This window comes from Mandrillus leucophaeus, unplaced genomic scaffold (genome assembly GCF_000951045.1).
Source record: "Mandrillus leucophaeus isolate KB7577 unplaced genomic scaffold, Mleu.le_1.0 Scaffold51, whole genome shotgun sequence".
Lineage (NCBI taxonomy): Eukaryota > Metazoa > Chordata > Mammalia > Primates > Cercopithecidae > Mandrillus > Mandrillus leucophaeus.
Genome location: NW_012105475.1, coordinates 3,094,928 through 3,120,125, shown reverse-complemented (window position 1 = coordinate 3,120,125; position 25,198 = coordinate 3,094,928). Strand labels below are relative to the sequence as shown.

The following is a 25,198-nucleotide window of genomic DNA, read 5'->3' as shown; positions in this document are numbered from 1 at the left end:
ACAATTTGTAAATGCAATTTCATTTTCAAGATTTGAAATAAAACCAGAACAACTTCCAACATGACTTTAAAAAAGAAATCACCCCTTCAGAAGGGCTTTTGGTTCAGAAGAGCTATCAAATTTGGAACCCTAAGATAGACTTTACATATTTTGAACTTCAGTACATTTTACTAAGGAATATCTATTTAATTTGTTTTCTGAATATTGAAAAATTCTTCTGTGCTTATTGAGCTTTTAGGAGAAATTAATTTTGATTATTTTGCAGTGACTTTTTACATAAAATGTTCTGTTCTACAGATCATTGAGAACATGAAGTTTTCTCTCTGATTTATTTATTTATTTTTTTGAGACAGGATCTCACTCTTTTGCCCGGGGTGGAGCGCAGTGCAATGTTGTGAATATGGCTCACTGTAGCTTCGACCTCCTGGGTTCAAGTGATCCCACCAGAGCCTCCCAACTAGCTGGGACTATAGACGCTTGCCACTTCACCTGGCTAATCTTAAAATTTTTTGTAGAGATGGGGTCTTACTCTGTTGCCCAGGCTGGTCGTGAACTCCTGGGCTCAAGGGATCCTTCCGCCTAGGCCTCGTAAAGTGCTGGGATTATATAGTCAGGAGCCACTGTGCCTGGCCTGATTTTAAAATTTTGATGAAATATTGTTACAGCAGCCCAGAAACAAAAGCAAAATTTTGATGAAGCAGATTTGTACCTAGTAGAAATTTAAGATGACTGAATCTTCAAGGGTCACCGTTAAAATATGAATACTATAGCACTCATGCCAGTGTGGAATCATTCAGTCATCTTGCAGAGATTATAGGCTAGTTTCATTGATTCTCTTTAATATGACATGTTAGGCATTGTTCTAAGTAATAGAGATTGAGTAGTGACAAATCAAAGCTCCTGCCCTTGTGGAAATCATCTTGTCATGGAGAGGACATGCAATAGATGAGAAATAAGAGGTAAGAAAAATGAAGTAAGGAAGGGGATAGATAGTATGCCAATAAGTAAGGTGATCAGGGAAGAGCCTCTTATTAAGGTTTCATATACAAAAATCTAAAGAAAAACAATGTGTATATCCGGTAAGTAATGTTGCAAAAAGAGGGAAAGAAAAGTATAAAAGCTGTTCAGGTAGCAGAAAGGAGAAAGTACAAGGAAGAGGGAAATTAAGAAAAGATAAGATAAAGAGACATAGCCAGAACCTTTTGGATCCCCTACCCCTTGAAAGAAGAAATTCAGTCTCTCCTCTCTTGAAAATAAAATTTATGACATGCCATTATTGCATAGGTACAATTTATTTTCTGTCCTTTTACCAAGAAACACATCTGTATGCCCATGGGTTAATGACAAAACATTTTATTTTGTTTTTCTGAAAACTAAGTGATACCCCCTGTCTTTCTCAATGTACTTTTCCTCACTAGGAAAACACACAGAGTATAAGTGTAAGAGGCATCAAATTTATTCCAGGTCCTCCTGGAAATAAGGATCTTTGTTTTACTTGGCACGAGTTTTCTGACTTTATTCGAGTGCAACTAATTTCTGGACCTCCTGCTAAACTTCTTCTTATAGACTGGCCAGAACTGAAGGAGGTAAGTCACTTCATGTCTTCACTGAAAGAATTTAATATTACATGGCCTATTACTTTCAGATTGTCAGTGGATCAGAACAGATATATTTTGTTGCTGAAGTAACAACTAACAGTTGTTAACAGTAAAAATAACAAAAGAGCAAGGTTATGTGAGTCTTAATACTTTGCTATTTGATTCATCATTGTGTCCTCATTTGTTAAAAATGAGTGTAATAATTCAGATCTTAAAAACTACAGAGAATTTCAAACATGCATAAAAATAAAAAGAATAGTGTAGCGAACTCCCACGTGCCAGTTACCTAGTTTCTACAGTTACTTATTTTTGCCAATTTTGTTCTTTGTTCTCTTATACTAATCTAATAACTTTTTGTTGGAGTTTTAAAAAGCATATCTCAGACATCAAGTCATACCCATAAAAACTTCAGTATGACTTCCTATGCAAGTACTTAAATTTTAAACACTAATTTTGTAAATGTCTGCCAAATCCTTTGATTTTTTTTTTTTTACTGAAATTTTAGAATTCTAATTTGATGGGCAAAAATTGTACATATTTATTGTGTACAACATATTTTGAAATATATATACATTGTTGAATGGGTAAATCAAGCTAATTAACACACATATTACTTCACATTTTTTTGTGGTGAAAACATTTGAAATCTATTCTCTTAGCAATTTTGAAGAATACAATATACTATTAACTATAATCATCATCATACAATTGATCTTTTGAACTTAATACCCCTATCTAACTGAAATTTTGTATCCTTTGATGGAATTCTAGTTTTAAAATGTCCAGATTCTGGCATTTGCTTGTGGAATAGCAAGGCTTTAACGGTTTTTTTTGTTTTGTTTTGTTTTGAAACAGTTTCTCTTGTTACCCAGACTGGAGTGTGGAGTGCATTGGCACGATCTTGGCTCACTGCAACTTCCACCTCCTGGGTTCAAGCAATTATTGGCTTTAACGGTTTGTTTTGTTTTGTTTTGTTTTGTTTTGAAACAGTTTCTCTTGTTACCCAGGCTGGAGTGTGGAGTGGATTGGCACAATCTTGGCTCACTGCAACTTCCACCTCCTGGGTTCAAGCGATTATCCTGCCTCAGCCTCCCGAGTAGCTGGGATTACAGGCATGTGCCACCGTGCCCGGCTAATTTTGTATTTTGAGTAAAGATAGAATTTCACCATGTTGTCCATGGTTGGTCTCAAACTCCTGACCTCAGGCAGTATGTCCACTTTGGCCTCCCGAAGTGCTGGGATTACAGGCATGAGCCACCGCACCCAGCCAGGACTTTAACTGTTGATGTGATAGCTAACTTTGAAAAAATTTTTATTTAAAAAAATTTTAAAAATTATTTATTTTTAATAGAGACAGGATTTCACCATGTTGACCAAGCTGATCTTGAGCTCCTGGGCCCAAGCGATTCTTCTGCCTCATTCTCCCAAAGTTCTGAGATTACAGGTGTGAACCACCGTTCCCAGCCCACATTTTCTGTAAAAGAAAATGAACTCACACAATCATGGTAGTAGGTGAATTTATCTTAGTAAAGGGGCAGGTCATCTAAGAAAGGTTAACATGGTCATGCCTTAGTTTGAGATTGCTCTTTTTTACTTGTGAGTTTAAAAAGCAGATAAACTGGTTATGACAGTGTGCTTTATAAAACACAGTTTTTAAAATAATAATGTGTTGACTAAAGGGTTTTACTGAAAAGCCAGTGCATTTTTTTTTTTCTGGGAGCACTTACAAAACATAAATTAACCCACTTTTTATACCTATTGATGCCAATAAGGGATTTGTTGATTGACTATTACCTGGAACAGTTATGTGAAATAGTTTTGAGGTGGAAAAAACTGGACATGTTTGTCTTATATCGTTTTGGGGGATAAATATAAAAAAATAATGATGGCTGTTGGCTCAAAAATTTGTAGGAGTTATTTGTAGATCCGTAATAATCCAGAAACTTAAAACATAAACTAATATATCAGTCCGTTGAGATATGGTTATATGTAGATGAGGCTAGAAAAATGATTATTTGATATCTAATTTTTCTAAGTTTTCTAATTGCTGACCCATCTTCTCCCCGATAGGATCTGTTCAGAGAGGAGGAACTGATATAATATATAAACATGATGAATAGAAAAATATATGGGTGTTAATAAATACATATATTATTCTTTATAAATGAGGGAGCTGGCCAGGTGCAGTGGCTCATGCCTTGTAATCCCAGCACTTTGGGAGACCAAGGTGGAAGAATTGCTTGAGCCCAGGAGTTAAAAAGTACCAGGTGGGGCAACATAGTGAGAATTTGTCTCTGTAAAAAGGTAAAAATAAAAAGACAAGTAAATGAGGAAACTGAAATGCTGAAATATTAACATTCCAGTATTAAAAAGTGACATTAAATGTGATATTAAAATGCTTATGAACTTTTTTTTTCAGAAATTTGCTTTTTCTATTTTCTAGAAAACATTATTATTAGCCGTTTGGGCTGCAAGTCATTTACTTAAAGATAACCTTTAAAAGTAGCTAGGAATCCTTTAAAAACTTAGACTGTCCTTTAAAGGTAGTTTTGGTAAACAGTTACTTGATTAGGAATGAAATACTGTATGTTTACATTTGGAAACTCAGCAGTTTTCAAAATTCAAGCTTTCTGTAAACTTTGGCAGAGGGAACAAGGCTGTAGCTGTGTAAACTTTATGGTAGAGGGACACAACTAAACCAATCTCAAGGGTCTTTGGTTTTTTCATAATGTCCTATCCATAGCAGAATGTTAATTTTTCTTTCCATTTTCAGCAGCCTTTTCCCGTAATCTGGTAACCAACTACCTCAGTTAAGAGTAGGGGATAGAGGAAGCAGAAGGAACATTCTTGTTAGAGGAGAGGTGATAAATCAGTTTTTTTTTGTTGTTGTTCTTTAGTTCCCTTCCATCTTTTGTAAACTTTTAAAATATTGACCCAGAGGATTGGGCTTTTGTCAGGTATCTTGTTTAACACTGTGTTTCCTTTGATGTGCCCAATGTTAATAGGTCAGTAAGCAGATTTCTAGAATTATACAGCCTTACATATTAGCTAGGGAAAAAGCAAGAAGCATTTTAAGTCAACAAGACAGTATAGATCATCAGTGAATAGTCCTATTTAACCAAGGGCTAGAAAGCCATGTTACTACTTTTAATGCACAGTAGCAAGAGAGCTGAACATTAACTGAAGGAGAAGCTAAACTAGAGATTACCAATGCTAAATCTGAGAACCAAAGATAGGTTTCCATTTCTGTTGAACACATTCTAGTACTTACATAGCATTTGCATTGTGTTAGATGTTATAAGTAATCTAAAGATGATTTCAGGTGTACGCTTAGGTATATGCAAATACTATGCAATTTTATATAAAAAAGTTGAATATCTGCAGCTTTTGGTATCCACTAGGGGTCTAGAACCAATCTCCTGTGGATACTGAGGGAAGACTGTAATGTCAGGTGTTGCTTTACCTTTTTTCAGATCATTTATCATTTCCATAAGAGGGTCACGCAATTTAGTTGACTTTCAAAAGTTTGTTTTCATTGACCAAAGAAGCCATTTGCGAATAGAACAGAGATAAATTAAGTGATCGTTACACAATTATACAAGTAATTGCATTGTTTGGCCCATATATTTTAGTGTTTCTTAAAATATTTCTATTCTTTTCAGTGCATTCCAGTGATTAATGGAAGAGATTTACAGAACCCTATTATTGTTCAACTTTGTGATCAGTGGGATAATCCAGCACCGGTACAACATGTTAAAATAAGTCTTACAAAAGCTAGCAATTTAAAGGTAAGTTTTAAACTTCCTTACATCTTCATTTAAAATTCTGGATTTCATTTTCATGATAGTATCTTTAGCTGTCATATTGCTTCTTTTTTTAAAAATATATTTTACATAATCTTTATTATTACTTAGTGTAAATAAACCTCAAAAAATTTTTAAATTATTTTGAGGAAGTAGAATTTATATCTTACAATAGTACAACAAGGGGCCAACATTGTACAGTTATGACTGTTTTAATGTTTCTTATATAGTAAGATTTGCATTTCAGATTAGGATGAATAAATAGATAATTAACACTGACAAAGTGAATGAAGACAGATACCACAGGGACCCACAGAATGGATTAAGGAACAGGCATTATTGGGGAAACATACATGGTGAGGCTAAACAAAAAGAGTCATGCAGGTACCTATCCTCTACTTATAGAGAGCTACCAGATCCTGGGTAGAGCTGCTAGAACATGCTGGTATATTCTAGGGTGAGGCTCCTGCCCTCTGTGGTTCTTCTTATGGGGCAAGTATGAACATGGTCTTATAAAGTTGAGGAACAGTCTTGACTACCAGAAAGTTCAAGATTAGGTATCAGTTATTCCCATGAGTATTGAGAAGCTGCTTGGGATCTAGGGGCTGGTGCAATGTTGGAGGCCCTCCTTCTAGGGGAAAGAGGAAAAGCCGCTATTCATTGCAAAGGGGGGGTGTGTGTGTGTGTCTGTGTGTGTACAATTTTTTTGTGTGTGTGTGAGACAGAGTCTCACTGCAACACCCAGGGTGGAGTGCAATGGTGTGATCTTGGCTCACTGCAACCTCTGCCTCCCAGGTTCAAGTGATTCTCCTGCCTCAGCCTCCTGAGTAGTTGGGATTACAGGCATGTGCCATCATGCCTGGCTAATTTTTGTATTTTTAGTGGAAACGGGGTTTCACCATGTTGGCCAGGCTGTTCTCAAACTCCTGACCTCGGGTAATCCACCTGCCTTGGCCTTCCAAAGTGCTGGGATTACAGGCGTGAGCCACCATGCCTGGCCATAAAGTTGTATTTTTATACTGTCTCTTCTGTTTGTTGATAGGAATTCATTGGTCCCAGCCAGGTTGTTGCTAGGCAAGCCAGGGGGAGTTGAGGTCATATTCAGACAATCTTGAGTATCCCTCCACATATAAAAAATAAATGTTAAATGTAATGGAGAAACCAGTTGATATTATGTAAAGATGATGTTTCTCTTGCAATTATTTATAGTTCAATCAGAATCCCAGTGGGGATTTCCCAGAACCTGAAAAGGTGATCTTAAAAGTTGTATGGAAGATTAAAGTGCCAAGAATGGCTTATTATACACATGGACCTGTTTTCATAGTAATTACAGTTGGAGTTTTTAAATGAGTCTGTTAAATGAGTCTATGATATTGCTGCTATAAGACCTGAAAAGACTTACTTCTCTGGCTTGTCAGTAAGGATTTGATACCCAGATGGGAGACTTATTTTGAGAAAGATGGGTTGAGAGACAATGGACCAGAGAGTAACTGGGACAGGTATAAACATAGGACTTCATCCTATCATTTCAAGTGTGCTTTCTCATTTTTTCCCATTCAGCTTTTGCTTTTCCTGTCTGCATGTACCATTATTACCTATTCTTTACGTTCTACTAAGTTGAGATGGGTTTTAGGGTTTGGGAGACAGTCTGATTTTTCTTCTACTGTGGTCTACAGATTCACTGTTATTCTGAATGTTTGCTTCCAGTAGAGTTAGACAACGATTATTTTTAACCCCATAATAAAGATATGATTCTGGTTTCTGGAGAACCATCTGTAAAAGGCTGAGAGACCCTTCTAAATCCGTTATTAGGAAATGTGGCCACTGATTCTTGATCTCTTGAAAGTGAAAGCTTAGTTATCACTGTGAATGTAGTATTGCAGCAAAAATTTGAGAAGCGTATCTGAGTAAACATTCAAGAGAAAAATGAAGAATGAAGATAGTGCTACGATCCTTTGACTTGAGTGTGTGTGTACAGTATATATTTCTCCAGTACAGTCACCTACACCTGCCCCAGCTTTAGAATATACCTTCATTGTTTGTGTAAACTTCATTTGATGTATCAGTGATATTGAAACGGTGAACTAGAAATCTGCAACTTAGTAACTGAAATACATTAAATTCTAGTGAAATTGATCAAGATGAGTGATTGTTACTCTACTTTGGATTATATCATTACATGCTACATTATTCCAACTAGTTCAGATTTTTAAAATTTAGATTTTGGAAGTATGCAAATACTGCTTTTAAAATAGGAATAGAGGGAAAGAACATTGTAATGGAAGAAAAGAACTTGATTGATCTCTAGAATTTTCTAATTAACCATTTTGTTTTGTTTTGTTTTGTTTTTAGCTCACGCCTTCAAACCAACAGCATAAAACAGATGAGAAAGGCAGGGCTAATTTGGGAGTATTCAGTGTTTTTGCCCCTAGGTAAGAACCAAAAGTTTGATAGTTGTTGGTGTTACAGAGATTCATTTTTCTTCTACTGCTTTGCTGAAGTTAAAAGTAATGACTATCCTTCTATTTAATGTTAGGCAAGAGTTGGGACTGAATAGAAGTTGAGAGGTTTTCTAAGAGTTGAACTTTGCGTAAATTGTCTCAAAATTTTTAGATTATTCACTAAAATTAACTAAATGTAATTTGAACCCCTCTCCCCTTTTGTTTTGTTTTGTTAGAGGAGAGCATACTCTGCAGGTTAAAGCCATCTATAACAAAAGTATCATAGAGGGACCTGTAATTAAGTTAATGATTCTTCCAGATCCAGAAAAACCTGTTCGTCTCAATGTTAAATATGACAAAGATGCTTCCTTCTTAGCAGGGGGTCTTTTCACTGGTGAGTATTTCATATACATAAATAAATCTTTAATGATAATTTGCTTCGTACATTAGTGGAATAAATTACTTACCCTAGGTGTTCAGCACAATAAAAAATCATGCTTATAATAGCCTTTTTTAAAAAAAATCCTTTTAAGTGGCAAAGAAAATATATTTAACTTAGCAATGCCTACTCTTATTCCCGTGTCTTGCATTTATTTTAATATCGAGAATGAACTGAAAGTTCTTACATAAACTGATAGGCTGAGGTAATTAATTCACGTGGTGTTTGTACATTCACTGAATTGTAAAATTGTGTGAAAGAAATAGGAACCATATGGTGAGAATTATGGAGTTATGCTCTACTAAATATTGTGTTGTGATCTTAAACCCATCATAACTAGAATCATTTAGCTTAATTTGAGTGAAAATATATCACATCAGCATTTATGATTAAAGATATTTAAGAAAAACAAACATGTATTAAATACTGCTATGTTAAGATACTATGCTGTGCTCTGAATTACAGTAATGAATAAGACAGTTTTCAGTGTGCTCAGTCTAATGTAGGAGACAGGGAAGCAAATGATTTCAATATTATGTGGCAGATATTAAGTCAATAGGAAATTAGTTTTTGCTTTACACAAATAATTTTCTGGAAGACTTCCATTTTCTTAAAAAGGTGAATCCCTGTACATAGTTTTAAGTAGTGAATGAAGCACCTCAAAAGTTTAGATTTAAAAATTTTTGACAATAATTTTTAATAATTAAGTTACATGTGCACATAGCTTTTTATACTTTATAAAGTAGACTCTCTATACCATATGTAAAATATTAAGTCTATTTCAGGGAGATCTATTTCCTGTTATTAAAAAACTACAATAACAGGTGCCAAATGAATGTTACAGGTGGTAAATTTAATGGGAATATTATAGATAATGATCTCTTGGCTGTTGTATGCTATTGAAAATCATACAAGAAAGTAAATATTCTGTTCTTGGAATACATAAAGCATATGGTGCTATGACCAGTTGGCGTAACTCTTAAGTTGCTGAGTATACATACATTCTAGCCTTTTGGTCTTGTATGCTAGAATTTATACATTTCTTCGTCAGACTTGTATTAACATTTAAATAACATGTATGCTTTAAACATTTAAATAAGATATTTGCTTTAAGGCATACAATTATTTAACCATATCCATTAATTGAACTAGAAAGAAAATAATTTTTTAACGTTTACCATGACAGATTTTATGATTAGTGTTATTTCTGAAGATGACAGTATCATTAAAAATATTAATCCAGCACGTATTTCCATGAAAATGTGGAAGCTATCTACCAGTGGGAATCGACCCCCAGCAAATGTGAGTCATGGGAAGCATTTTTTGAAGTTAAAAATAGTTCTTACATTTAACTTAAAACTATATCTCATTTAATGTAAATATATAATGTTATATAAATTTGAGAAATGGAAGCTAATTCACTTCATTCCTTGGAGTTAAAGAAATTACATCAGTCTATGTTTCAGAATTGACAGTTGATGCTATTGAAAAAGAGTAGTCTACTTTGTGATTTTTCTTAACATTTTAAGATGCCTATATAATAAAATTATTTCATCTGAAGGACAGTAGCACAAGGAAGAAGCTATTAAATATGAGGGGATAATATAGAAAATGAGATAGTAAAGAGATAGGATTGATAGACTGCTTGAAAGAGAGTGGAGAGAGAGTTAGAGGGTCTAGAACAGTGCTGTCCAGTAGAAAGATCACACCTGGTGTTTCAGCTTTCTAGTAGCTACATTTAAAAGCTAAAAAGAAATAAGTAAAATTCTAGAGTTTTTAACCTAATATATCAAAAGTTACCATTTCAACAGATACTCAATAGTTTAAAAATTATTGCTGGGATTTCACATTCTTTTATCTTACCGAGTCTATGAAATTTGGTGTTTATTTTACACTGTATATCAATTCAGACCAGTCACATTTCAAGTGCCCAGTAGCCACATATAGCCATTGGCTACCATACTGGACAATGCAGATCTGAAATAAATCTAAAATTGGGAACTAAAGTTTATCAGGGTCCTGATATAATAATTGACTTCAACATTTATGGTTCATTTTGATCATTGGTTTTGGAAACTATCTTGCTTAATTAATCCTGAATCTTTGCTTGCTCAATTTGGGGCATCAGTCCAGTCAAGTTGGTGTTATCTTAAAATAATATCACCGTAAAGTTCTATTGTGTGTCTTTTAATAATGGGGTGTCTTTCCACTGTCACTAATCTCACAGTGTACCTTACATGTATTATGAAGATATATACACGTATATATATACCTGTATGTTTATAAACGGAATCCAGATACACATTCAGTGTAGGTATATATAAGCTTTCCTCCTAAGTATACTATGTTAAATTTTGTCATTTTCCCCTCTCCCCTTCTCTCCTACTCCCCTTTCTAGGCAGAAACATTTAGTTGTAATAAAATAAAAGATAATGACAAGGAAGATGGCTGCTTCTATTTCAGGTATTTCTCAAAACATTTCATATTTTGAATACGTATCTTGTTACAAAGTAATTCAACCCTGGAGAGATATGTGGGCTCACCTGACGAAAAGTAATTTGTGATCAAATAGAAATATTAATGTCTCTAAATTTTTGTCAGTTTTTTGGGAAAAGGTGTGTTTTCGTTTTTAAGCTTTAAATTAGTTTTAAGCTTTGTAAATTGTGATTGTATTTGCTTTTGAAACTATAGAAGCCATCAGAAGATCTTTTATGTTGTCAGCACACTTTATAACTTTTTATTATATACGAGGTTTCTATAAAGATTAGACTGGCTTTTAACATTTCTGTGGCTTTGAGCATGTTGCTGCTTCATTCTAGACCTCCATTTTCAAATCTGAAAAGATTATGTCTTAAGTTTCTTTAAAAATCCTTTATCATCAGTGGGGTCAAAATGTTCATTATATTTGTTCAGTGCTTTTTCAGACTAACTAGTAAAGGACCAATCATGGACGCTCCACCCCTTGCCTCTTCCAGTTATTACTGTCTTCCTTCCTGTTGTGCATGCCACGCACACACTTGTGTAAACACACACATGCACATACCACAAACCCTGTCCTGATTTGGTCTTATTTAAAGTTCCATTTATATTAGCATACATCTCTATAGTCTCTGATTTAGTTGTGCCCATTTTTGAACTTGATATACAATTTTGTTCCTTTGCATGTGACTTCTTTCACTCAGCATCATGAGATTCTGTGGCATATAGCTATAAGTTCATTAATTTCCATTGCTGTATAGAAGTCCATTGTGTGAGCACACTACAATTTTCCATTCTGTTAATGGCTATTTGCATTTTCAATTTTGGGCTATTACAAATAATGTTTATAACACTGGTGCTCATATAAAAGTAAAATTGCTGGGTCGTAAGTTCATAGATGTGTATATTTAAATGTAGATGTGTATGTTAGATGTTAAATATATATGTTAAACATGGATGTGTATGTTTAACTTGAGTAGCTTGAGGGTTTATTTGTTTTTAACACGGAGCCTTGCTAGAGTGCAGTAGATAGAGTGCAATGGCTCACTGCAACCTCTGCTTCCCTTGCTTAAAGCGAGCCCCCTGCCTCAGCCTCCCAAGTAGCTGGGACTACAGGAATGTGCTGCCATGCCAAGCAAATTTATTTATTTATTTTGTGTGTGTGTGAAGACCGGGTTTCACCAGGTTGCTCTGGCTAGTCTTGAACTCCTGGGCTCAAAGCCATCTGCCCGCCTCAGCCTCCCAAATTGGTGGGATTACAAGCATGAGCCACCACGCCCAGCCCTTCCCAACACGGTTTTGTGGGTCTTTTCAGGTGTAATCTTCTGGTGGACATGTAATAGAGTGGCATCACACTTACTTTTAATTTGCATTTTCCTATTTATCATATATTTATTGGCCACTTAGATTACCTTTTGTGAAGTGCCTTTTTTGAGTATCTGAACAACTTTTGTATTGATTTTTTTATATTAATTTGTAGGAGTTCTTTATATATTAGAAATGTAAAGCTTTTGTTAGACATCTTTGCCTGTCCTGTGGCTTGCTTTCTCACTTTATGATATCTTGAACAGCAATGGTTAATTTTTATATGAGCAAATGTGTTAATCATCTTTTTTATAGTTGATCTTCTTTGTGTCCTGTTTAAGTCTTCCCTTATATTTAGGTCATCAACACATTCTACTATATTATTGTGTTGGGGGTTCCCAAGACCAATGCCAGGTTTGATGATTCACCAGGAGGACTCACAGGACTTAATATATAGTTGGGCTTATAGCTATGTTTTATTGAAACAAAAGGATTCAAAGTGAAATGAGCAAGGTAAAAAGCTCATGGGGTGATGTCCAAGGGAAACCACACACAGAGGAAGCTTTCCAAGGATTCTGTCTTGGTGAAGTCACAGAGTATGTGCTTAGTTCCCCAGCAATAAATTGTGACAGTGCGTATAAAATGTTGTCAACCAGGGAAGCTCACTAGAGACTCAGCATTCAGGGTTTTTGTTAGGGTGTGGTCACATAGGCAGCCTCTACCTAGCAAATACCAGATTTTCAGAAGAAAAGCAAGTGTGTAGCATCAGCCATATTAGCACAGTGGTTTAGGCAATGTGAGCCACTCTCATCAGTTAAAGGTCAGAACCCTCCTGAAATCTAAACTCACAGATGTCTGCCAGGGGCCTGTCTTGCAAGCAGGCCTTTCTAAGGATGGCACTTTAGATTTGCTGTGTTCTTTTTGTACAGTTATACGTGGAATTGATTTTTTTTTTTTTTAAATGTATAGTGCGGTGGCTCACACCTATAATCCCAGCACTTTGGGAGGCAGAGGCAGGCAGATCACATAAGGTCCATCGGAAATGGTATCTCCTGAAACATTTTTATTTTCTGTTGTTTTTGGTTATAGAGATGCAGTTGATTTATGTATATTGACCTTGTAGCAGTTACCTTTGTTAAACTCCTTTATTTCTTATTTTATTTTAATTAATTAATTTATTTCTTTATTTAGAGACAGGGTCTCACGCTGTCACCCAGGCTATAGTGCAGTAGTGCAGTCATGGCTCAATGTAGCCTTGACCTCCCAGACTCAAGCACTCTTCCTACCTCAGCCTCTCAGGTAGCTGGGACTACAGACCCGCACCGCTACACCTGATTTATTATTTCATTTTTTGTGGAGACAGGGTCTTACTATGTTGTCTGGGCTTATCTGAAACTCCTGGGCTCAGACAACCCTCCTGCCTTAGCCTACCAACTGGCTGGGACTACGGGCCCACACCACCACACTTGGATAATTTTTTAATTTTTGTGGACTCAAGGTCTCATTGCTGGTCTTGAACTCCTGGGTTCAAGCAGCCCTCCCACCTCCGCCTCCCAAAGTGCTGGGATTACAGATGTGAGCCACCACTCCTGGCTCTAATTTTATTTGTAGATTCTTTGGGATTTAATAAAAATATCTGTGATTTATAATAGTTGGTTTGTTATTTTCCAGTTTTTCTGTATTTTCTTTTTCTTTTTTTCTTTTTCTTTTTCTTTTTTTTTTTTTTTGAAGCAGAGTCTGGCTCTGTCACCCAGGCTGGAGTGCAGTGGTGCGATCTCGGCTCACTGCAAGCTCCGCCTCGCGGATTCATGCCATTCCCCTGTCTCAGCCTCTGGAGTAGCTGGGACTACAGGCACCTGCCACCACGCCCAGCTAATTTTTTGTATTTTTAGTAGAGACAGGGTTTCACCATGTTAGCCAGGATGGTCTCGATCTCCTGACATTGTGATCCGCCCGCTTCGGCCTCCCAAAGCACTGGGATTACAGGCGTGAACCACCGCGTCCGGCTGTGTGTTTTCTTTTTCTTATCATACCACAGCATCTTGGATTTACAGCAAAATGTTAAATAGACATGGTGAGAGTGATCATCCTAATCTGGTTTCGAATCTCAAAGGGAACATTTCATCATTCCACCACTAAGTGTGATGTTTGCTTTAGAGTTTTTCTTTTATCAAACTGTTCATTTCTGAGTCTTAATAAGTCTTTTATCAAACTGTTCATTTCTAAGTCTTAATTATAAATTGACTTTAGATTTCATCTATTGAGGCAATATGTGACATTTTTCCTTTAATTTAAAAAAATATCCCTTAAGACTTTTGTTCCTTTACTTTTTAATGTGGTAATTAGTACATTAGTTTTCTGAATGGTCAGCCAACCTTGCAATTACTGGAATAAACCCAATTTTATCATGTTGTATTATTTTTATATACTGATGGAGGTGTTTTGGTAATGTTTTCTTAGGATTTTTGCATCTACCTTGATGTTTGAAATTAACCTGCATTTTCTTTCTTACAAATTCTTAGTTTGTTGGCTCTATCATGTAGGCCTCACAAAAGTAGAAAGAAATTTTCCCTCAGTGTTGGTTTATTCTTAGGAGGATCTTATATAAGAGTGTTATTATTCCTTCCTTGAATGGTGATAGATTCATCTGTGAAGCCATCTGAGCCTGGTGTTTTTGTGGGGGAAAGATTTTAGTTATGGTTTCAGTTTGTTCAAATTCAGAAGTTACAGACCTATTTGTATTTCCTGTCTCTTGCTCAGTTTTGATATCTTGTAATGTAATTATCAAACTATCTTTTTTTTTTTTTTCTTTTTGAGACAGCGTCTCGCTCTGTTCCCAGGCTGGAGTGCAGTGGTATGATCTCAGCTCACTGCAACCTCCACCTCCCTGTTCAAGCAATTCTTCTGCCTCAGCCTGCCAAGTAGCTGGAACTACAGGCGTGCACCACCACGCTTGGCTATCAGACTGTCAATTTTATCTAAATTTTCAAATTTGTTCTTCTTACTGTTCTGTTTATTTTCTGTGAGGTCTGTGATGATCTCTCATTCTTGACACTATTTGTACTCTCTTTGTGGCTTGATTAATCTTAGTAAGAGATTTCAATTTTTTAGATCTTTTAAAGAACAAACTTTGGGCTTTTAAAATATATTTTATATGTTTTATTATTTAATTTCATTTAATTCCTTTGCATTTCATTTGTTCTTTTATTAAAACTGCTTGAGGTTTTTTAGCTCATTTATTTTCGTCACACACACACAACATGTATATGTGTATATGCATGTAGAGCTGTACTTTTCTGAGCATAGCTTTAATAGCATTCACAAGTTTTATATATTTTATTTTTATTAGTATTTGTGTCAAAAATTGTTTTTTCTTCTTTCTTTTTTCTTTTTTTGAACCAGAGTCTCGCTCTTTCATTCTGGCTGGAGGGCCATGGTGTGATGATAACTCACTACAGGCTTGAACTCCTGGATTCAAGCAATCCTTCCACCTTAGCCTCCTTAGTAGCTAGGACTGCAGATGTGTATACCACTACACCCAGCTAATTTTTTTTTTTTTTTTAATTTGGTAGATATGAGGGCCTCACTATGTTGCCCAGATTGGTCTCCAACTCTTGGTCTCAAGCGGTCCTCCCACTGCAGCTTCCCAAAGTGCTGATTACAGGCATGAGCCACTGAGCCCAGCCTTGGATTAAAATATTTTCTAATTTTCATTGTGATTTCATCCTTTGACCCATGGCTTATTCAGATGTTTACTGAATTGTGAAATTTAGTCTACCCTGTATGATTTCAATCCTTTGAAATTGTTACTTGTTTTTGTGCTGAGTATACAGTCAGTTTTTGCATATGTTCCAAATATACTAGATAATAATGTGATTTTTGCATTTGAGGTACAGTGTTCTATATCTTTTATTTTTTTGTCTGTTTCACCTAGCAGTGTAGTAAATCTCCAAGTATGAATGAAGGTTTGTCTATTTTTTCTCTTAGTTTTGAGGCTTTGTTATTAGGTACATACAGACTTAATTATTATATTTTTCTTGCAAATTAAACCTTTTATTATTATGAAGTATTCTTTTTCTCTAGTAATGTTTTTTGCCTTAAAGTTTACTTTGGTAACAGTATACCAACTTTCTCTGTGAATGACATGCAAAAGCCACTTTGGGAATCATGAGGGTTAGTGTTTGCATATATATATGTGTGTGTGTGTGTGTGTATATATATATATATTCTAAGTGTATCTTTTGTAAATTGCATTATTGGATTTTTTTCCTGATAATCTTTGTCTTCTCATTGAAAGTTTAGGTCTTACATATACCAATTTACTTGGTTTTGGATCTGTTTTGTTTTCTGTGTGATCCAACTGTTTTTTTCCCTTCTCTTTCCTGTTTTCTTTCTTTTTGATATATTGTTTCTAATAGTCATTTTCTGATAGTTATACCATCTTTCACTGTTCTCCAAGTGATTCCCTTGGAGATTTGTAACATGTATACTTGACATAGCAATATCTAGTAATAATTTGTATTTTTTTACCTTCTTGAGCAGTGCATGGATCTTAGAACATTTACTTCCATTCCCTTCTCCCAATTTACATGTCTTTTTTGTTGTGCATATTAAACCTATCAAGGCATCATTTTTATCGCTTATAATCAGTGTTTATTTAGATTTATTCATTTATCCTTTATGTTAATCTTTAACTCAAGGCTTTCATCTGGTATTGTTTTCCATCTTAGAAAGTTCCTTCAGTATGTCTGCTGGTGATGAAATATGTTATTTTTACCTGAAAATATCTTTATTCCACTTTCATACTTGAAGGACATTTTTACTGCATATGGTATTCAAGGTCAACAATTTCTTACCGCCATCCTTCACTATCTTCTCATCATTCTGTTGTCAGTCTCATTATTGTTTAAAAAAAAAATGTATTTTCCCTCCTTTGGTTATTTTGTGGTTGTTTCCTCCCCTACCCCCACCCCATCCCCTGCCCAACAGTTTTACTATGATATGTCTGTGTGGATTTCTTTTTTACATCCTGCTTGGTTTTCACGGGCTTTGATTTCGTGGTCTTCAGTTTTAAAAAGTTTTGCCATTCTTTTGCCTCTCTTCCTTCTAGATGATTACTTTGAACTATCTTCAGTTAACTAATTCTCTCTTCAGTAACATCTAATTTTCTGTTAAATCCCTCCCTCAGTTGCCAATTTCTGTTTGACATTTTCAGTTAATCTGTGTATTAAAGTCTGCCTAGAGTTCCTTTAGGTCTGTTGTGATTTTCTCTTGATTTCTGTTGGTTTTCATTCTAGTTCTGTCCTTCATGTATCTGGTGATTCTGTTATTGCTGTACTAGACATTTTATTTATGAATATTTATAGAAATAATTGGATATGTAGGATAAGAGTATGTTACATTTGCTTCTGTCCATTGTCTGGGCCACTACCCATCTATTACCACTTCAGTTCAGTTTCAGAGATTGACATGATTAAAAGCCAAGTTGCATTTCTTTTGCAAGCTGGTCTGCTTTAGGTTTACCTGTGCTGCTAGAATTTACTCCCAGGACTAAAGCATCCTTAAATGTGAAATTCATCTCCCAGGGCCTCCATTCTATCTTATATTCTACTAAGTTATTTTTTACTTTAGCTTGTTAACTCTTGAACATTTTCAAGCAATTTTTTTTTTTTTTGTACAGCTGTTTTCATCATGAAGGGTTGGCCTGCCATTTGGAAGCAGAAATCTGTTTTCTTTCTTTTTGGAGATAGAGTCTCACTCTGTCACCCAAGCTGGAGTACAGTGGCGTGATGTTGGCTCACGGCAACCTCTGCCTTCCGGGTTCAAGTGATTCTCCTGCCTCAGCCTCCTGAATAGCTGGAACTACAGGCATGCACCATCATGCCTGGCTCATTTTTGTATTAATAGTAGAGATGGGGTTTCGCCATGTTGGCCAGGCTGGTCTCGAACTCCTGACCTCAAGTGATCCGCCTGCCTCAGCCTCCCAAATTGCTGGGATTACAGGCATGAGCCACTGCACCCAGCCTTGTTTAAATTTTCAATATAACTTCCTTAGGAATTACTATCTCAGAGAAAACAATATAGAGAAAGGTTAAATAATTTTCTTCAAGGTTGCATAGATGTTACAGTGTCGGGATTTGAATTGAAGTACGTATTCAAAACCTGTGCTTTGTACTGCATTGAGCCGGTATTTTGAGAATATGAATGACATGCAAAAGCTACCCTAGGGATCATGAGCCACGTCGCACATATTGTAGAATATTATTCATATTTTCATTGTGGTAAAGCCTGACGAAAATAGGTTAATAAGTGTACCTCTTCTTAGGCACTGAGTTCGTTATTGATGATTGATTCACAGTAAATGCCTTGTATACATAAATATTTCAAGTAGTACTTGAATGGAAATAAAGTTACATAGAAGAGCAGCAGGATGTTCTATAATTTTGAAATACAAAACTGTCGCTTAGAAATTTATAAAGTAGAAATGAAGCAAAATTTACTTGACATATATCAGCATTTTTGATGTATTTACTGCTTTCTCAACTTCATAGTCCTGTTCTTTCAATTTTTACCATATCCAGCACTTTTGTTCTGGATGTTTTGTAAAAGAATGTACAGGTAAGAGGAACCTCGGAATTAGCAAGAAATATTTGTTGAATGAATGAAGGTCAATATAGTGTTAGTAGTTCTATTCTTCCTACTCATTTATTTTTGTGGAAAGAACAGAAATGTTGACTCTTTGAATTCCTTCCCCCTCTATACAAACATTGTCAGTAATCTTAACTTTCTTTTAAATTTAGGGATAAAGTAATTCCTAATAAAGTGGGGACATATTGTATCCAGTTTGGTTTTATGATGGATAAAACAAATATTCTCAACAGTGAACAGGTTTGCTTACTTTTTTAATATACCACAGTTAGCTTTACATTTTCTTTTTTTTCCCCCTTGGTTCTGCATTAAATGAAATAGCTTCATGTTTTCTCATTTAGTTTATGAATGAAATATTTTGTTTAAAAGTGATTATTGGATGTGAAATATAAATAATTCAATTTTCAAGAAAATTAGTATAGAATATGTTTAAATTTGTCCAATAATTTGACCTGTTACAGGAGTCACATTTCCATTTCTCTTTATATTAAAGACTCAGCATTTTAGTGTGTAGTGTCATAAAGTTGCTCATATCAACCATGCATGGAAAATATTAGTAACATTTCACACAGCCATAACAGAGAGCGAAATTATGTCCTTTGCAGCAACATGGATATGGATAGAGGCCATTATCCTAAGTAAATTAACTAAGAAACCAAAAACCAAATACTGCTTGTTCTCCCTTACAAGTGGGAGCTAAGCATTGGGTACACACGGACACAAAGATGGGAACAGTGAACGCTGGGGATTGCAAAAGAGGGGAGAGAAGGAGGTGGGCAAGAGTTGAAAAAATACCTGTTAGGTACTGTGTTTGCTACTTGGGTGATGGGATCATTAGAAGCCCAAACCTCAGCATCCTGCAGTAATACTCATGTAACACACTTGCACATACACCCCCTGAATCTAAGATAAAATTTTTAAAATAATAAAAGTTAGAAATTAAAAATAAATAGTATTTCAGTTATTAGGATTCTGGATAGTGATATTCAAGTTAGTTTAAATATACATCATCTACATTTAATACTGTTGGTATAGGCTGGGTGCAGTGGCTTACACCTATAATCCCAGCACTTTGGGAGGCTGAGGCGGGCAGATCACTTGAGATCAGGAGTTCGAGACCAGCCTGGCCAATAGGGTGAAACCCCGCCTGTACTAAAAATACAAAAATCAGCTGGGCGTGGTGGGCGCACGCCTGTAGTCCCAGCTGTTCAGGAGGCTGAGGCAGGAGAATCGCTTGAACCTCGGAGGTGGAGGTTGCAGTGGGCAGAGATCACGGCCACTGCAGTCCAGCCTGGGTGTCACAGTGAGACTCTGTCTCAAAAAAACAAACAAACAACTGTTGATATACTAATTTTTAAAATTACCTATGTTTTTTAATACCTCTAAGTTTGTTCTTAGAAATGGCTGTAAACATCCAAAAATTAACCTGACCTAACTTTTATGCTGAATTTTAAAAGCAAATTGATTACTTTTAAAAGATTAATAGAAATAAATTTTAGAAGGTAACATTTAATTTTATTTAGTATATGCCATTGTTACGTCTTCCCTTCCTCTTAAATACTAAAGCATCAATATATTGTTAATCAGAATGTCTCTTTTATTTTTTAAGGTTATAGTTGAAGTCCTGCCTAATCAACCTGTGAAGTTAGTACCTAAAATTAAACCACCTACACCAGCTGTTTCTAATGTTCGCTCAGTTGCCAGTAGGACCTTGGTCAGAGATCTACATCTTAGTATCACGGTAATGTTTATTTTCTTCCAAAACTACAAAGGGTAACAAGAAAAATTATCTTTGATTTTAGGGTACAAAATTATTTTTGTGGATTCTGTCAATTACTCCGATTAAGGTTATAGAGAAAACTTGTGCAGATGAATTAAATATTTGTAAATATCTTTGAATACAAATAGAGAATATATAACATTATACATAAAATGAATTCAGATATACTAAGCAGAACTGACTCAAAATGCAGAAATCTCAAGCTGCCTGCCTTTTTTTTTGAGACAGGGTCTTGTTCTGTCACCCAGTCTAGAGTGCCGTGGCACAATCATAGCACACTGCAGCCTCAAGCAATCCTCCTACCTCAGCCTCCTGGGAAGCTGGGACCACAGTTGCACAGCACCACACCTGGCTAGTTTTAAATTTTTTTCTGTGGAGTTTTGCTGTGTTGCCCAGGCTGGTCTTGAAATCCCGACCTCATGTTATTCTCCTGCCTCAGTCTTCCAAAGTGCTGGGATTACAGCTGTGAACCACCACACCCAGCTGCTACCTTTTCTAATACATACCTTTACTCACCTTTTTCTTGTATATATCACGAATGAGTGTGAACTATTGACTCTTCAATGTCCAGTTCACTGAGGGGACAGAAGGACATAAGTGTTTTTTTTTTGTTTTTTTTTTTTTGAAGTGATCTCTGATGACTGCTCATAGTTAAGAAAGAAAGAAAATCAGAGCTCCTCCAAGGCTGCTGATTTCATGAAGCGTAAGCAGCAACACAGCTGTCAAAAATACTAACAAAAACATGTAAAACACAGTAGTGGGACTGCACCTGTATGGAAATTTTGGTTGGTGGAATACTTACCTACTTCCAGTTTATTTTCCTGTTTTAGATGATTGGTTATTCTTCCCCAGACATCTTTTCTTTTCCCAAAACATCTTGTTGGGGTCAACAGTGCCATAGAATTACTCCAAGAGTCTTTGAATCTCATATAAGCACCAAACATTGTGTGAAACACATGTAGGCCTATTGGTTTTTAAATGTATACAGATGCTGCTGGTGTTAATAAAATAATTAAAGTCACTACAAGTTTATAATAACTGTTTATTAATCACTTTTCACATCAGTAGGTGCTAAAAGTATATGAAAAGGTGATATTTTAAAATGGGAGTCTTTGTAATTTAGTAAGGTAGGAACTGTTGTATTAGGTGGAAGTCTCTTGTTCTTTTATAGTTTCTGGAACTATTTCTTGCCTGTGGAACACTCAAACTTAGAACTGAATTCTGTGCTTAGATTAAGAAAGATACAGATAATTTAATGTCGGGGGCTCTGTGTCTTATTTCTGATTTGTACATGCTCTTCTCTGGGTTTACTCTTCTGATCATTTTCTCTGATTGTTTTCCATTTTTTGTTTTAAGGATGACTACAACAACCATACTGGAATTGATTTGGTTGGCACTATAATAGCCACCATTAAAGGCTCTAATGAGGAAGATACTGATACCCCACTGTTTATCGGGAAAGTTAGAACACTTGAATTCCCCTTTGTGAATGGTTCAGCTGAAATCGTGGTAAATTTTTTATATCTTTTGGTAGATAGGATTTCTGTATTTAATGTTTTTAACCACCATATTAAGACACCTTTTTTTTGGTATAGCTATGAAGATGTTCTAATCATAGCACTAAATTGGAAAGTCAGCTGAAATATTTTCTGATTTTGCTATTACCAATTGAACCCAGGATCTTTTTAAGTAAGACTCCCATTTTTCCTATGGGATGACAGCTTTTTCTGATTCTAGTTGTTTTTAACTTTAGTGACAATACGTGATATTTTATGTTTCATTGAAAAGCTGCCATTATGTGGATAGAAACAAAAAATGTAGCCCAGGTAAATTTGAATTAAACAACTTATATTTGTTACTCATTTTTTTCTAAAATGAAAATAGTTTTATTTGTATTTTAAAAGTACACAATGCAAGAACTTCCATAAATAATCAAGATATTGTCACCTGTCAGAGATAATAGATGATTAGCAATTTTGTATTACCTTCCAGAGTTTTAGCATATACAGTAATGCTGCCTGCATACCATGTGTGTATATGATTTATATACATGTTCGGAGGGTGTAAAATTTCATTAATAGAATTGTGCCTTTATAAAAATCTTTTCTGGTTTAACATCTCTAATATATTCTCAGTAAAAGTAAGCCCACATCATTGTACGTTGATGACCACCATTTATTTGATCAATCCTTAGTGAAATTTAGTTATTTTCTAAAGTTTGTTTTTATCAACAGTGCTTCCATTAGCTTTCTTCTATGTACAGTCAGCCCCCCATATCCGTGGGTTTCACATCTGTAGATTCAAAAATAATTGGGAAAAAAATTTTATCTGTACTGAATACATACAGACATTTTTCTTGTCAGTATTCTATAAACAATACAACAACTATTTTCATAGCGTTTTATTAGTTATTACTAGTAATCTAGGGATGATTCAAAGTATATGAAGTATGTGCATAGGCTGTATGCAAATACCACACCATTTTATATCAGGGACGTGAGTGTGCATGGATTTGAGTATCTGTGGGAGTCCTGGAACTAGTACTCCACAGATACCAAGGGATGACTATATATCTTTTTGTATATATTATTTCTTTAAGAAATTACTAGAAGCAGAATGTGTTAGAGATAGGATATGCATATTTTAAACCTTTTGGTAGTTATTGCCAATTGCTCTTCAGTTTATATTCCTGCCAGAAGTATATGTCCATCTTACTCATATTAGCAACACTATATATGTGAGCAGTTTTAAAAATTCTAACCAAATACCTGATTAAAAATTTATTTTTGTCACTACTAAGGTTGAACATTTTTTGGCTTTAATCTTTCTAAGATTGTTTACTGACCATTTCTTTTTGAATTTCCATTTTTTTCTTAAAAATATTAGTGCTCTTTTATTAAGTATTAAGTACTTTTTCCTGAGGTGTTTTTTTTGTTTTGTTTTCAGAACTTTCCTTTCTTTATATTGGAGGGGCAGATCATATTCACAGTGCTATCTCTGATATCCTTTCTTTAATTTTTGATATATCTGGATTTTATTGACCCTCTTTCAAATCCATTAATTTTCTTGATATCTTTATCAGTAATTCTAACAGTACTAATAGATATGAAATGTTACCTTTTCTTATATTTTTGTTGTTGTTCATTTCTGTGTCTAACTCATTGCAACATCACATTGTTTCAGTAAAATTAGGCTTATACAGTAGGAGCCTGCAAGCTGTATCTCGCCTGAAGACTTGTCAGTTGGTCTGGCAGTGGCTGACCAATACAGCATTTTCATTTTAATTAATTTCCAACATTTAAAGTTATGGAGTTTTTAAATAAAACTCTGCATTTCTAATTTACTTGGTAAAATCTAAAGATCTGGCAACACTGGGTGAGGATTGTCTTAGCCAACTGTGTGTTCACCCTGAACAGTGACTCCTCCTCTCAGTGCATCTGGTTTCCAGTCAGCCACTTCTATGCCACTTCTTTTCATTTATTGACATTGAGAACATATATATTTATCACTTATAGTCACACTTGTTCTTCTGTTTTTATTATAGTAGAGAATAAAGTAAAATTTTCTTGTGCTCTAACAAAAATTAGGTAATGAAAGCCACATTGAAAAACAAAGGGGAGTGGAGAGACATACTTAACATGCAGAGTGGGTTCGTATTGGAAGAAGACATCTAGTCCACTTTACCTGTTTTCCTATTTAGCTATGTCCAGTTTTCTTGGCCCCCTTGTAGTCATTTGAAATTGGTAAGCCTGCTGTATATACTCCTGAGATTCAGACAGAGATTTGGTTAATCCCCAGCAGCTGTATATAAAAATCTCTTCACATCATGCATGTAAATGTACTCTTACCACTAGAGGTCCCTGATATCTCACTGAATAAATAGAAAACTCAAGTCCTTCTTGGCTCCTGCCTCACATATTGATTTAGTATGTCTGGAGCAGGGCTCTAAAATCTGATTTTTAACAAGCAGGCGATTCTTAACAAGCAGGTGATTCTTACCATTAGGGAAGTTTAGGAAACACTGGTCCAGAGCACAACCAGTATTTGTAAATGTTCCACGTTATTGCTTTGTTTAAAGTTACAATCTAAATTTGTAGTTGCTCAAGTTTGTTAATTGTGCTATTCAGATTCACTGTATTATTTGCCTACATGAGCTGGACGTTTCTGATGGCAGTGTCTTAAGTTTCATTCTGATATGCATTTGTTTGTTTCTCATATGCCAAATTTCCGTTTATACTTGGATCCAGTTTGGGACTTTTCAGTTCTCTTCATTTCTGTTATTCTGTTTATCCTTTTTTCTTGGTAGGTACGCATCAGGGATTAAAAACTGTAAAACTTTGAGATAGGAGATTCCTCTTTAAACAAGACAAAAAGGAAAAGATTATATTTAACTACATTAAAAGTTACACTTTCCACCAGGCACAGTAGCTCATGCCTATAACCTTAACACTTTGGGAGGCCAAGGTGGAAGGATTGCTGGAGCCCAGGAATTCAAGACCAGCTTGGGCAACATGGCAAAATCCCATCTCTACAAAAAATAGCCACGCATGGTGACACATGCCTATAGCCACAGCTACTCATGTGGCTGAGGTGGGAAGATAGCTTAAGCCTGGGAGGTTGAGACTACAGTGAGCAATGATTATGCTACTGCACTCCAGCCTGGGTGACAGAGCAAGACCCTGTCTCAAAAAAAAAAAAAAAAAAAA

At 35.3% G+C, this 25,198-nt stretch overlaps 1 protein-coding gene across 1 annotated transcript in view; it reads left to right on the top strand.

Annotated features, from left to right (window-relative positions):
- Positions 1-25,198, top strand: part of SMCHD1 (structural maintenance of chromosomes flexible hinge domain containing 1) — a 167,075-nt gene that overhangs the window by 105,414 nt on the left and 36,463 nt on the right. Inside the window, exons 29-37 of the mRNA XM_011996333.1 lie at positions 1,419-1,586; positions 5,261-5,386; positions 7,754-7,833; positions 8,079-8,236; positions 9,468-9,583; positions 10,680-10,744; positions 18,865-18,952; positions 20,322-20,453; positions 21,849-22,001. Coding sequence (XP_011851723.1) covers positions 1,419-1,586; positions 5,261-5,386; positions 7,754-7,833; positions 8,079-8,236; positions 9,468-9,583; positions 10,680-10,744; positions 18,865-18,952; positions 20,322-20,453; positions 21,849-22,001 — 1,086 coding nt within the window. The remainder of the gene's footprint in view (positions 1-1,418; positions 1,587-5,260; positions 5,387-7,753; positions 7,834-8,078; positions 8,237-9,467; positions 9,584-10,679; positions 10,745-18,864; positions 18,953-20,321; positions 20,454-21,848; positions 22,002-25,198) is intronic.